The 14,259-nt window shown below is 40.3% G+C and overlaps 1 protein-coding gene across 3 annotated transcripts in view; it reads right to left on the bottom strand.

The window, feature by feature from the left end:
* Positions 1–14,259, bottom strand: part of METTL22 (methyltransferase 22, Kin17 lysine) — a 118,412-nt gene that overhangs the window by 19,738 nt on the left and 84,415 nt on the right. For all 3 annotated transcript variants that reach the window (XM_066576156.1, XM_066576157.1, XM_066576155.1), the window contains exon 8: positions 2,842–2,922. In XM_066576156.1, the coding sequence (XP_066432253.1) occupies positions 2,842–2,922 (81 nt within the window). The remainder of the gene's footprint in view (positions 1–2,841; positions 2,923–14,259) is intronic.

Below are 14,259 nucleotides of genomic sequence, written 5' to 3'. Positions count from 1 at the left end.
ATTTGTATGGCGTCATTAATATGACTGGTGACAAATGAATACCGGGTTTCTATTTTCGGATTTAATTTGTGTACTTTAACATACACCAATCAGTCATAAGATTAAAACCACCTGCCTAATATTATGTAAAACCTCCTTGCGCTACCAAAACAGCTATGACGCACACCTGGCCATCCACATGATGTAAAAGACAATGTGATTAATGTAACTGACCCGGCCAACTTGTTCCATGCCGGGTCAATTACATCACATGCCCATTGAAGGAACTTTTGGTGGTGGATTGATCTGCAACCACACAGCTCTATACACAGTAAGCTGCGACGCACTGTGTTCTGACATCTTTCTAGCAAAGCCAGCATTACCATTTGTAGCTCTCCTTTATGATCGGACCCAATAGGTTAGCCTTCAGTCCCTTAATGAATCCACGAGTCTTCGGTGCCCATGGCCTCTCACCAGCTCAATAGTTGTCCTTCCTTAAACTCCTTTTAGTAGGTACTAACCACTAGATACCAGAAACACCTGAGAAGACCTACCGATTTTGTGAGATGTTCTGACCCAGTTATCTAGCCATCATACTTTGGTCACTGTCAAAGTCTCTCAGATCCTTATTCTTGTCCAATTTTCCTGTTTCCAACACATCAACTTCAAGAACTGACTGTTCCTTTGCTGCCTAATATATCTCACTCCTTGACAAGTTCCATTGTCATGAGAAAATCAATGTTATTCAGTTCACTTGTCAGTGGTTTGAATGTGGCTGATCGGTGTACGTAGGCATGTACGGTAAAAGTTTCCAATCTCTGACAGCCGTTACATTGTTTCTCACTGTAATTAACTGTACTGCTAACTCTATTACGTGCTATTATTTTTTATGGGTTGTAATTTTATAGCATTTATGTAATTATTCTACGGAAACAAGCAATTTGTTTTTGAATGACAGTCTGGTGGAAGACAAGAAATTTTCATTAAGAGTGACCCACTATTTGAAATTAGGATAAAGTATACAGTACTGTGCAAATGTCTTAGGCAGGTGTGGAATGCTTCAAAAATAGAAGTGTTTATTATGAGCAAAAGAGAAATCTAAATCAAATCAATATTTGGTGTCACCACCAAATATTGTCTTCAAAACAACATTAATTTGTCTACGTATAAAGATTTGAAGGAACTCAGCAGGGAGGTTGTTTTTTTAAACATCTTGGAGAACTAACCACAGATCTTCTGTGGCTTCGCTAGAAAGATGTCAAAACACAGTGCATCGCAGCTTACTGTGTATGGAGCTGTGTAATTGCATCTTCTCTGTATGTAGGCTTGCTCAATTCCTTCTGTCTCTTAAATAAATACATATTGTTATTTATATAGCACTAACGTATTCTGCAGCGCTTTCAGGAAATTTATTTATAAAGCTGGGTACTCATTTTACCCAGGAAGGATGAAGTCAACCTTCAGCTGGCTATCTGGACCATGCGGGAAATGAACTCACAACCTTCAGGTCATAAGCAAGATGATGTTGAGAATAGGGCTCTGTGGGGCCATATCATCTCTTCTAGGACCCCTTGTTCTTCTTTATGTTGAAGACAGTTCTTGATGACATTGGCTGTATGTTTGGGGTTGCTTTCCTGCTGATGGATAAGTATTTGCCTGTATTTCTTAGCATTGAAGACACCATTAATCTTGACCAAATCCCCAATTCCATTTGCTGAAACAATTGCTTGCTTTACAGTTGCCTGCAGGCACTCATTATTATACTGTTCTCCAGCCCTTCGGCAAACTAACTGCCTTCTGCTACAGCCAAATATTTCACATTTTTACTCACCAGTCCAGAGCTGCCATTTTTCAGCATCCTAGTTCCTATGTTTTCGTACATAGTTGAGTCACTTGGCCTTGTTTCTACGTCAAAGGTATGGCTGTTCGATCGCAATTCTTCCATGAAGACCACTTCTAGCAAGATTTCTCTGAACAGCAGATGTGTACTTGGGTCCCACTGGTTTTTACCAGTTCTGAGCTGATGGCACTGCTAGACATCTTCTGATGTAGAAGGGAAGCATGATGTGTCTCTCATTTGCTGCACTACATTTCCTTGGCAGACCACTGCATTTACGGTCCTCAACATTACCCATTTCTTCGTGCTTCTTCAAAAGAACTTAACCAGCACATCTTGAAATTCTAGTCTGCTTTAAAATCTTTGCCTGGGAGAGACCTTACTGATGCCGTATAAGTACTTTCTCTGTTGTTGCTGTGCTTAGTCTTGTCATAGTGTACGATCTGTAACATGAAACGGTCTTCCATAACCTCACCTTTGTAGCAGTTTGGCTACCCTTCACCCACTTTTAGCCTCTTACACAGTTGTTTCTGTTTCAGTTAATGACTGTATTTCACCCTACATAAGAAAATGATGATCACCACCACCAGTTTGGTATAACTGATTAATCATACACCTGACTATAATCCTACAAAATTCCTGACTTTGTGCAAGTTTACCTAGCAGAATTGATGCAGTTTTAACGGCAAAGGTTGGTCACATGAAACATTGATTTGATGTAGGTTTCTTTTCGTTCATTTCCTTTGTATTTTGTTAACTGGCAAAAAAAGACTATTAATACGTCTATTTTTAAAAGCATTCTTAAATTGCAGCATTTTTACCACAATTGCCTGAAATGTTTGCACAGAACTGAATAAAGCTGCTGAAAGTTACACATAGTAGTAATGTGATGGTGTATTCCATAAACAGTGGGCAGCCATCTATTACACTGACGTATGCTACAACTATTGTACATAGAAATAGGTTTTTTTGTCCAGTCATAAAGTGATTTTGAAAAGTATCCGAATAAATATGAGAAAACTCACCGTCAGCAGCCAGGATAACAGTTGTTTGATCATAAAGGTCAGCTACGTCATCTTCTGTCCAGCTGTAAAGAGTTTCCGGATCTGAAAAAAAATAGTTTAATTCTTCAATCTTGTTTTTTTTTACATTTTTTTTTAAATTACTATAGATTAGTTGATAAAACTGATCAACACCTAGTATTGCAGACAATAGCATAATTTCCAGGTTGGGGGGTATGTGCAAACATTTCTACATTGTGAATATTTTCCACCTGCCTACACACAGTCTAATATACTATAACCTTGGGCTGTTCTATATATATATATATATATATATATATATATATATATATATATATATATATACACACACACATATATATACACACACATTTTATTTATATATAAAAACACAGACACATATATATATATATATATATATATAAAAACACACACACAGACACATATATATATATATATATATATATATATACACACACACATATATACACACACACACACACAGTCATATATATAAAAGGATCAAAAGAAAAGAACCATTAAAATACTTGTTTCCTGCTCCCAACAACACTGTAATAAAACCACAACCTAATCCAACTTGTTGCTAACATACAGAAGTCCATTTATGAAGAGAAACAGATTAACTACTCATATTTAGGCTGCATTCATACTAAAATAAGTACTGTATATACTCGAGTATTAGCCAACCCGAGTATAAGCAGAGTCAAAAAGTTTCACCCCCAAAAAACTGGTGAAATTTATTGACTTGAGTATAAGCTAAGCTATACTCGAGTATATACTAGGTAAAAAAAAGCGCAATACTCACCTCCCAGCCGGTGTCTATGTCTGTGGCACGATGGTCTCCCGGGCAGTGCGGCAAGCTGCTAGGGAATTCTCCCCACTGTCATCTCCCTGTTCGGCTTTGAATTCCCCTGCCGTTAGCACTGTGATTGGATCGAGCGCTAGCCAATCACAGCCGGCGCTCGATCATTCACAGCCATTCAGTGAATGACATCACTGAATGGCTGTAATTGGTTTATTGAGCGCCGGCTGTTTTAGCCCCCAAATTCTTGGTAAGTGTAAATGCGGCCCTAGGTGAGCTTGAATATAACTGGTGAGAATTCATAAACTACATAAACTTGCTCAGGTAAGCTACAGCAATGCATGCATATATTCAAGAAAGACTCTACAATTTTAGAGCCTTCTATACATCTGAAGATAATAAGCTATCCCCAAATGATAATACGGATAACTTATAAGGATAAGCGCTGCGGAATAAGTTGGTGCTACACAAATGAAAATTATTATTACTAATTGGTGGGAACCTGACTGCTGGGACCCCACCAATGCCAAGAATGGGGGTCTGTTGCTGCTTCACTCATTTCAATGAGACCAAGGGAGATAGTCAAGCACTTGAACTCAGATGGTCCAATTAAAATGAATAGAGTAACAGTGCGCATTTGCAACCACAGCCCTAGTCACTCCTGGAAGCACCGTCTCCCCCCTACCCCATTACTATTGTTTCAACAAACTTTGCACAAATCAATATGAAAGGTAAATTCCAGTGTCCTCAATGCAGAATAAAATCCATAGCTTTATTAGCGCATTACATAGACAGAGCAAGGCTGCTAACGCGTTATAGGTCCTCAGTGATAATAACAACACATGATCATATTTAAAGGGGTTGTCCAGTTGTAAACTATAGCAGATTGATGGGGGGGTCCGTCACCTGGGGCCCCTGCTGATCAGTTGTGTTTTTATTAAAAGAAGGACTTGGCTCCAAACAAAATTAATGTAATTATAATGCATAAAATATTTTTAAAAATATTCACATATTACAAAAGCAGGGGGAAAATAAAAATACATACATAAATAAAATGTAGCAAAATAAACTTAATGATGCAGAAGGCAAAACCCCAAAAATGTGTAACGTCCCTTTCATTAACCAAGTTTTTCTTTGCAACCAAATCTGCAATGCAAATTGGTAGTGTGCAATAGCAAACTCTATGTAAGCCAGTTCCCTATAGATTAGGGAAAGTGTCCTTTATGACTATTCCTGCAGTGAAGCTTTGAAATTTGTCAGCTGCATCACTTCTAATATTACTGAACTATCATGTTAACAAGGAATATGTTCCTCTACCCTTGAATATTGTAAAAATAGTTGGTACTTAACGTTCACTAATACCATTAAAAAATAAGCCATAATTGTCTACAATTCTAGCTACTCAATTTATTCTAATTACTAAGTAGCCCTTATGATATAGACAGAAGAGGATAGCTCTTCTCTATCAAAAGTTTGAAAATATAATTGTCTCCCTGTCAACTACTTCTCACTTGATGCCGCACATCTCTACGTCGTTCCTTCTAATGCATGAATCACTAGAGTGAAGCTGTGAAAATTGTCATATGCACTAACATTTACTTCAACAAGTCCTCGAATATACACATATGAATGTAAGAGATCTACAACTGATGGCAGATAACTGAAGCAAACAAGGTTTGGTACTGTAGCCTGAGTATCACTTGAGCTGTAGTACCGAGACATAGGCCATGGACAAGACTTGCACGGTTCCTTGGGGAGACACAGCTCATTCTTTCAGGACTCAGCATTAGTTTTTCATCATTGTATTCAAAAAGCCATTACAGTTTTCCTATGGATGTGGCTTTATAAAGGGATTGCTTTTTTTTGCAGGACATGTTGTGTTTTTGGAGTTACATACATTTAATTGGTTGACTTTTTAAATTGTTTTTGTGGGGTGGAGGAGGGGACCCAGCAAGCTCTGGATTTATGGATTATTTTTTAATGTTGCTCACCATGCAATATAAAGGACTGATTACATTGCTCAACAAATTTTTACAAAAGTCATGTTACTGAAATAAAATTTATTTCTTATCACTTTTTATGTGCTCAACACAAATATGGCATTCAAAATGCAAAATTGGCTCTATTTTTTTTTGTAATCTGCAATAATTGTTTATATCACGAAATGCATACCAATAGTAATAGGCCTATGGTTAATACCTGTAAAAAATCAAGTCATAGACTACGTCTTAGATCTTTTTGCCTGTCTCTTGTACAGCAGTTTGGGAGCATCTCTGTGGAGTGTCCAGCAGTAGGCAGCCAGCATGGTAGTGGGCCATTTCCCCTTGTATCTATGTTCCATTGTTGCAATATCTGTTGGCCATGTTAGTCACTAACCAAACCACAGTTGTCTGGAAAGAAATCCAGATGGGAACGAAGGAAGTGGATCTTTAGAGGCATATTGCAGCCAAGTTTCTGATACCGCATCAGCATGTCTTGTACTAGTTCCTTGTAGTTTTCTGCCCTAACATTCCAGAGAAAGTTTGTAGACACTAGGCAAAAAGCATTCCATGCTTGTTTCGCATCACCCTGCAGCAAGTTGTTGAACCGGCCGTCTTTGAAGAGCTCTTGAATCTGAGGAGCCACAAAAGCTCTTTAATCTTTGCATCGCCTAGTCGAGGGAATTTTTCATGAAGGTATCGGAAAGCTGGCGAAGTCCCTGTCCATGGCTTTCACGAAGTTCTTCATAAAACCTAGTTTGATGTGATGGGGTGGTAGGTAGCAAGATTTTGTGAGCCTCGACCAGAGCTGGGTGCTGGATATTCTTCTCTCCAACTACGACATTTTGTCTGCGAGTCAATTCCTTCTGCAAGTAGTGGAGTGCCCTTGCTCGGATATCCCACTAACATTAGAAACACATGTATTTTGTATATTCCTGGTGCATTCTCATTAAAAGGGCAACTACCTTCAAATCACCACAGAGGTGCCAGCTGTACTTGTTATACTCAATGGAATTCAATAGCTGCTTGTTACAGTCCTACTGGATAAATTTACACAGTGAAACACAAAAAATTAACTATATGAAACATCGTGAAAACAAGAGCCAATACAAAATTTTCATTGTCCCATTTGTGTTCAGCACACCAAGATACTACAGATTAGGACCTTTTTAAGTCAGTAACAATTTTAGTATTGACCAGTGTAATTATACTGTTAGAATTAATGGTGACACCATTCATGTGTATGTTTTTATGATTTAGTATTCTTGCCCAACAAAAACATGTTTTCTAGTAAAAAAAAAAAATGTATTGCCACATTCCATGCATCATAACTTTTTTTTCTCCATAGATAGCTGTACTAAAAGGGTGTTCCGAGTTATATGTTTTCGTAAAAGTCTGTTCTGCATGCAGCAAAACAACAAATAGATATATACTCACCTCTCCAAGCTCGGGCTGTGTCCCATGCCTCTGCCTGGTCCTCCGCTATTCTATTTACAGCTTGCACTTCAGCCAATAACAGAGCTCAGCAATCGCGCTGAGCTCTGTTATTGGCTGCAGTGCCTGTGACGTCCTATGAACTGGCTGTGGAGATAAGGAGCGAGAGCGGGAAGAGAATATGTTGGTTAGTTATTTTACTGCATGCAGAACAGACTTTTACTAAAAAAATGTAACTCAGAACTCCCCTTAAAGGATAATTCTTTTGTATAATGAGTTGTAGCTTTATGTGATAGTATTCGGGATCAGTTGAAAAACTGCTAGTGTGAACAAACACTGAGCGATAAAATGATAAAGGGATACATGAAGAATTTAGTACTTGGCAATTTCCGCACATAAAAATAGACAAAAAATGAAACAAAAAGGAACGACTTTATTGAGCCTCTGAACATAATAAATGTACATGAAATATGGCAACTTTTCTACAACAGTTTTATATATACAATTACAGGTAAATATGCTCCCAAAAAGAGTGAAGTAGCCCACTACATTTTAAATCTTATCTGTCATATTGAGGTTCAGAATTTATTGTACATGACAATAAGAGAATTCTATGAAGATTTTCATAATTAGGGCCTGCCAGTACAAGTGGAATTACAACATTTCAGGGTTATTAATTCTACATCACCTAACAAAATACAATGGGTGCATCAAATTATTGAAATTAAATAAGACTTGCAGACACAAGACTTAGGAATTAGGACAAGTTCGTGACAAAAGGTACAATAGAATGATAATTAGAGGTGACATGGTTTGGTATGCTTTTCATGCACATATTTCCCACTCTGCAACATTGGAAAGACGAAAAAGATCTGACTCATCTCCTGGACCACTCTGACCTTATATGAGGTTATGAAACAGTATTTTGGCCTGCACTCCCTTTGTACTGATGATGAGGACTACCCGCCACCATTGAGACCGCCAGAGTAGAGTCAACAATAAATGCCACCAACATCCGCTGCAATTCATGGTCCTGGAAACAGGTCTTCTCCAGAGCAGACAGCATTTATTCATCAATACATAGTCAACACTGTAGAACATAGACAATCTTAGGCAATACCATATTCAAAAACCTAGCCTCGTAGAAGGGAATGGCAATGGGGTCAACCTTTCTTTGTTAGAGAGGGCTTTTATAACCATTTTACACAAAGGAAGGATAAATTACATGATTAATTAACCTTTTTATTCAGACTACTCTTCTCTATAGAAGTCTCCAATAGAGCTTATAAATATGCCAATGCAAGTGATATAGTAACTACCATGTCATTACATACATAGCCTTCTATGTTCACATCATACCATTAAGCAACTTTCCAAGGCATCTTTAGCTTTAGAGGTCTTTGATAAGTCAAGAGGTCCAGAAATGTTCTCTTAGTTCCTCACTAAAGGACATTTAGTCAATACAGAAATACGAATACCACATTAAATGTTTTATCGAGTTTATAAACTCTTACGTTAGTGTGATAATTGAGTAAGTTCACACAAGGATCTTTGTTAACTAAGTTGATAGTTACGATGGCTGACAAAGACATCATGGGTGAATCAAACAGCAACGTAATTGGCACTTCACTCAATACAGTGTCAACAGCTTTATCCCCAGAAGCCCCAGCCCTATACCACACCTAGACCTCTACTAGTTACCTCGTGGTTTGTTCATAAGGAAGTGAGAAGCTGTTCTTCACTACCACCTCCATGAACTGCTGTAACCTGACTGGGACTCTGTACTTTCTGGCCTCAAAGATTGGGGTTTGATGCCCACAGAGTCTTTAACCTTTTCTTCAGAGTCAATCAAGCATCCATTCCCCCTGCCTGAATTTCCGATATAAAGGACTCTCTCCCTGGCCATATCAGTATTCGCATCCTCTTCATCTCAAGCCAGAGAGCACTTTGACATTGTCAGAGAATAGGTTTATTGTTCGTTTTTCTAGACTGGTTTATAACCAGTGGAGGCAGTATGTAAATTGCCAGCTATATTCTTATTAAGGTGTCAAGAAAGCTTATTTTATGTTATTTTCAGTTTGATATACTACTGATTATTGATATATTTATTTTTATATGTATTTTGTTATACTATTTATTACTTAGCATGTGATCTTTCTAGGAATGTATTTAAGAAATATCAAATTTTTAGATGATTGAATGCCATGATGAAGGAAATCTTTTCTGAAACATGTTGCTAAATCCTGCGCATGCTGCGTTTTTAATATCTCAAATAAAGACGGACGTTTTATTTGGATCCTCTGCAGTATTGGACCTTTTGAGATACTACGAGGGGCTGCTGATACGTCTTTGGCTTTGTGTTCTTTTTACATCACATGAAAGCCTTATGTGTCTAATATATGTTTTCAAAATGTTGTGTTTGTAGCTTATGGCAACAGTGATCTAGGCACGTGTGTAAACAAAATGGCGGAGTCTAAGGCGATATTCCCAGCAAATGAGAGCAGAGGAGTGATAAAATTCTTGTTTCTGCAAGGAGAGTCCGCGAAGGATATTCATGGTGATATGTCGCAGACATTTGGGATCAATGCCCTTCATATTCTACAGTTAAGAACTGGTTTGCCAAAAGTAAAACAGGCCACTTCAGCACCAATGATGAGGAACGTCCTGGACGACTGAGAGAGGCTGTTGTTCCAGAGATCGTGGATGCTGTGCACAACCTCATACTGGAAAATCGGCGAATTTCAGCTAAAGGAATAGCAGACATCTTGTGGATTTCTCGTGAACATGTTTCTGTCATTATCCATGAACATTTAAACATGAAGAAGCTATCTGCAAAGTGGGTCCCCAAATGTTTGACAACAGATCAGAAAAGCATGCGAGTGAAAACTTCCCGGTCCATTTGTCAGCGTTTCCGGACTGATAAGAACTTCCTGGATCGACTGGTCACTACTGATGAGACCTGGATTTATTTGTATGACCCTGAAACCAAGGAGCAGTCAAAAGAGAGGAGGCACAGTGGTTCTCCTTGCCCAAAGAAGTTCAGGGTGCAAAAATCTGCCACTAAGGTGATGGCGTCTGTGTTCTGGGATGAGGAGGGCGTGCTGCTAGTGGACTACCTTCAAAATGGTTCCACCATCAGTGCAAGGTATTACATTGAACTTTTGGACCAATTGAAGGCAGCTCTGAAGGCCAAAAGGCACGGCAAGCTGTCCAAAGGCATCTTGTTCCTGCAAGACAACGCCTCTGCTCACACTGCACAAGCAACCACGGCAAAACTGGTGGAGCTAGGCTTCCAGTTGGTTGACCACCTTATTCACCAGATCTAGCTCCCTCCGACTATCATCTGTTTCCAAACCAGAAGAAACACCTCAAGGGTACCAAATTTCCCACCATTTCTGATGCCATGGCTGCTACGAATGACTCGTTTGAGGAACAACCGAACTCCTTCTTTTTGCAAGCTTACAGAACTTGGAATACCAATGTAAGAAGTGTGTTGACATCAGTGGAGAGTAAGTGGAATAAATGTAAAGTTTCATCTTCCGATCTCGTTTCTTTCTAGGTAAAGCCAAAGACTTATCAGCAGCCCCTCGTACATGCATGTTCCTGATGTCTGTAGAATGAGCAATGTTGTACACATCCATAGCAGAGAAGAAGCTGGGAACTACAGAACAGCTATCTTGACATTTGTCATAGCTAAACTAATGGCAACTCTCCTAAAAAAGAGGATATTTGATCACCTAAAAACCAACAATCTGTTGGACCCCAAACTGCACAGCTTTGCTGAGGGCAGATGATGTCAAACTAATCTTATTGAATTTTTTGACTATGTGGCTGAAGTTGGTGCTGTGGATATTGCCTATCTGGATTTCAGTAAAGCCTTTGATACCATTCCACATAAGGAGCTTATAGATAAATTATTGAAAATTGGACTTAATCCTTTGATAGTCCAGTGAATTCACAATCAGTTAAAACATAGATCTCAAAGTGTTGTTAATGAAGTGTACTCTGATTAGGGATGGATTATAAGTGGTGACCACAAGGGTTTTTCCTGGGTCCTATTCTTTTTTTAATATGTTCTTAAGTTACACGGGAAAATGTTTAACAGGTATGGTCTCTATGTTTGTTGTTTACACAAAAATGTGTAATAGGGTTGATACTCCTAGGGGGGCTTGAACATGACGAAAGATTTAAACTTGTACGATAAATGGTCAAAACAATGGAAACTGCAGTTCAATGTTTCCAAATGTAAAATAATGCCCTTGGGGAGAAATCATTGGACCGAGTATCATACTGGCTGTTTTGTATTATCTAATACTTCAGAAGGGAATGATTCAGGGATTCTGATTTCTAACAGCCTCAAAATGAGTTTAAGTGCGGGCAAGAAACAAAGAAAACAAGTAGGATGCTCAGCAGAGGCATTACCAGTAGAAAGTGGGAGATTGTGATCCCACTGTATAGAGCTCTGGTGAGACCACATCTGAAACACTGTGTTCAATTCATCTACAGAAAGACACAAAAAAAAAATCCGAAGACGGGCTACAAAAATGGAAAAGGTCTCAAGAACAAAACTTATCAGAAAAGACCTGAAGGACTTAATTTGTATAGCCTGAAGGAAAGAAGGAAGACAAGGGGGACATGATCAAAATCTTTAATTATGTTATAAAGGTATAAGTTAAGGCCCTTTCATACACAATTACCGCTCAAAATTCGCTCAAAAGCCATCTTTTGAGCGATCAGCGTTTGTGTGTAAATGTGCTCATTTTTCACTTTTCTGCTGAACTATGATTTTCAGTTTGGCAAAAAATCCATCGCTCACAAATAAGAAAGACCGTACGCTGTGTTCTGCCCGGGGAGCGCTGATTACACTGTCTCAGTTGTCAGCTCCGCAGCAGAACAAATGGAATGTTTTCAGAGAACAGACCACCCGCTCCTCGCAGCTCACACACATTGCTTAAGCTACTAATTGGTACTAATAGGCATTAGTACCAATTAGTAGTTTATGCACAATGATCGCTCAAAAGCCATCTTTTGAGTGATCATCTTTGGGTGTAAATGAGTATTCACTGAAAAAGCCAAAAATACAATACCTGAAGGTCTGCAAAGCAGACACGGTCGCCATAGGCACGATCGCCATAAGGCAGGCACAATCGCCACCGGCACAATCGCCGTAGGGCAGGCGCAATGGCCTTAAGCCCTGAAGATATGTAGTCAGCCAGACAATAATGTGTGGAGGAGCAGCTTGTTCCTGGCAGGCTAATATGCAGTCACCCACTCAACCCAGCCCAGAATGGGGAGGAGTGACTGCATATACTAATAGCCTGCACATGTGAACGATACCAAAGATGTCAGCCACAGATGGGTGGTGACCCACCATACAGGATATCAACCCTAGCTGATATGACAGCGGGTTGCCCTGTATCTCCAAGGTGGGCCACACTGGCTGACATCTTGGGCTCCCCCACCAACTAGCAAACTACATACAAAGATACTAATGCATACTAATAAAATGCGGGTGTTGGTACTGCATTTTGGCCAAAACGCATAGGCTGACGGACCGCGTCGAGGTCACACCGCTTCCGTCAGTACCTACGCTAACTCACAATAAATTACATAAAATCACAGAGGTGAGGAAAAAGAAAAAACACATATTCACTGAAAAAGCCAAAAATACAATACCTGAAGGTCTGCAAAGCAGACACGGTCGCCATAGGCACAATCGCCATAAGGCAGGCACAATCGCCACCGGCACAATCGCCGTAGGGCAGGCGCAATGGCCTTAAGCCCTGAAGATATGTAGTCAGCCAGACAATAATGTGTGGAGGAGCAGCTTGTTCCTGGCAGGCTAATATGCAGTCACCCACTCAACCCAGCCCAGAATGAGTTAGCGTAGGTACTGACGGAAGCGGTGTGACCTCGACGCGGTCCGTCAGCCTATGCGTTTTGGCCAAAATGCAGTACCAACACCCGCATTTTATTAGTATGCATTAGTATCTTTGTATGTAGTTTGCTAGTTGGTGGGGGAGCCCAAGATGTCAGCCAGTGTGGCCCACCTTGGAGATACAGGGCAACCCGCTGTCATATCAGCTAGGGTTGATATCCTGTATGGTGGGTCACCACCCATCTATGGCTGACATCTTTGGTATCGTTCACATGTGCAGGCTATTAGTATATGCAGTCACTCCTCCCCATTCTGGGCTGGGTTGAGTGGGTGACTGCATATTAGCCTGCCAGGAACAAGCTGCTCCTCCACACATTATTGTCTGGCTGACTACATATCTTCAGGGCTTAAAGGGGTTGTCCCGCGCCGAAACGGGATTTTTTTTTTTTTAAACCCCCCCCCCCGTTCGGCGCGAGACAACCCCGATGCAGGGGTTAAAAAAACAACCCGCACAGCGCTTACCTGAATCCCGGCGGTCCGGCGTCTTCATACTCACCTGCTGAAGATGGCCGCCGGGATCCTCTGTCTCCATGGACCGCAGGGCTTCTGTGCGGTCCATTGCCGATTCCAGCCTCCTGATTGGCTGGAATCGGCACGTGACGGGGCGGAGCTACACGGAGCCCCATTCAGAAAAGAAGAAGACCCGGACTGCGCAAGCGCGGCTAATTTGGCCATCGGAGGGCGAAAATTAGTCGGCACCATGGAGACGAGGACGCCAGCAACGGAGCAGGTAAGTATAAAACTTTTTATAACTTCTGTATGGCTCATAATTAATGCACAATGTACATTACAAAGTGCATTATTATGGCCATGCAGAAGTGTATACCCCCACTTGCTGCCTCGGGACAACCCCTTTAAGGCCATTGCGCCTGCCCTACGGCGATTGTGCCGGTGGCGATTGTGCCTGCCTTATGGCGATCGTGCCTATGGCGACCGTGTCTGCTTTGCAGACCTTCAGGTATTGTATTTTTGGCTTTTTCAGTGAATATGTGTTTTTTCTTTTTCCTCACCTCTGTGATTTTGGGTGTAAATGAGCCTTAAGCTTCAGGAGGGCAGTGGTTTTATTAGGAAGCTAAACACTAGAACAAGGGGGCTCAATCTGAATTAAGTTAGGAGTAAAATCCGAAGTAACATCAGGAAATATTGTTTACTGAATCAGTAGCACATTTACAACAGTTGGAAAATGACCAATAAATGAAATCAAGCACGGCTGGCGTAAGCATAGATCTATCCTAAGAGAGAAATTA

The sequence above is a fragment of the Eleutherodactylus coqui genome, chromosome 8 (genome assembly GCF_035609145.1).
Source record: "Eleutherodactylus coqui strain aEleCoq1 chromosome 8, aEleCoq1.hap1, whole genome shotgun sequence".
Taxonomy (NCBI): Eukaryota; Metazoa; Chordata; class Amphibia; order Anura; family Eleutherodactylidae; genus Eleutherodactylus; species Eleutherodactylus coqui.
This window is presented reverse-complemented; position numbering and strand designations above follow the sequence as displayed.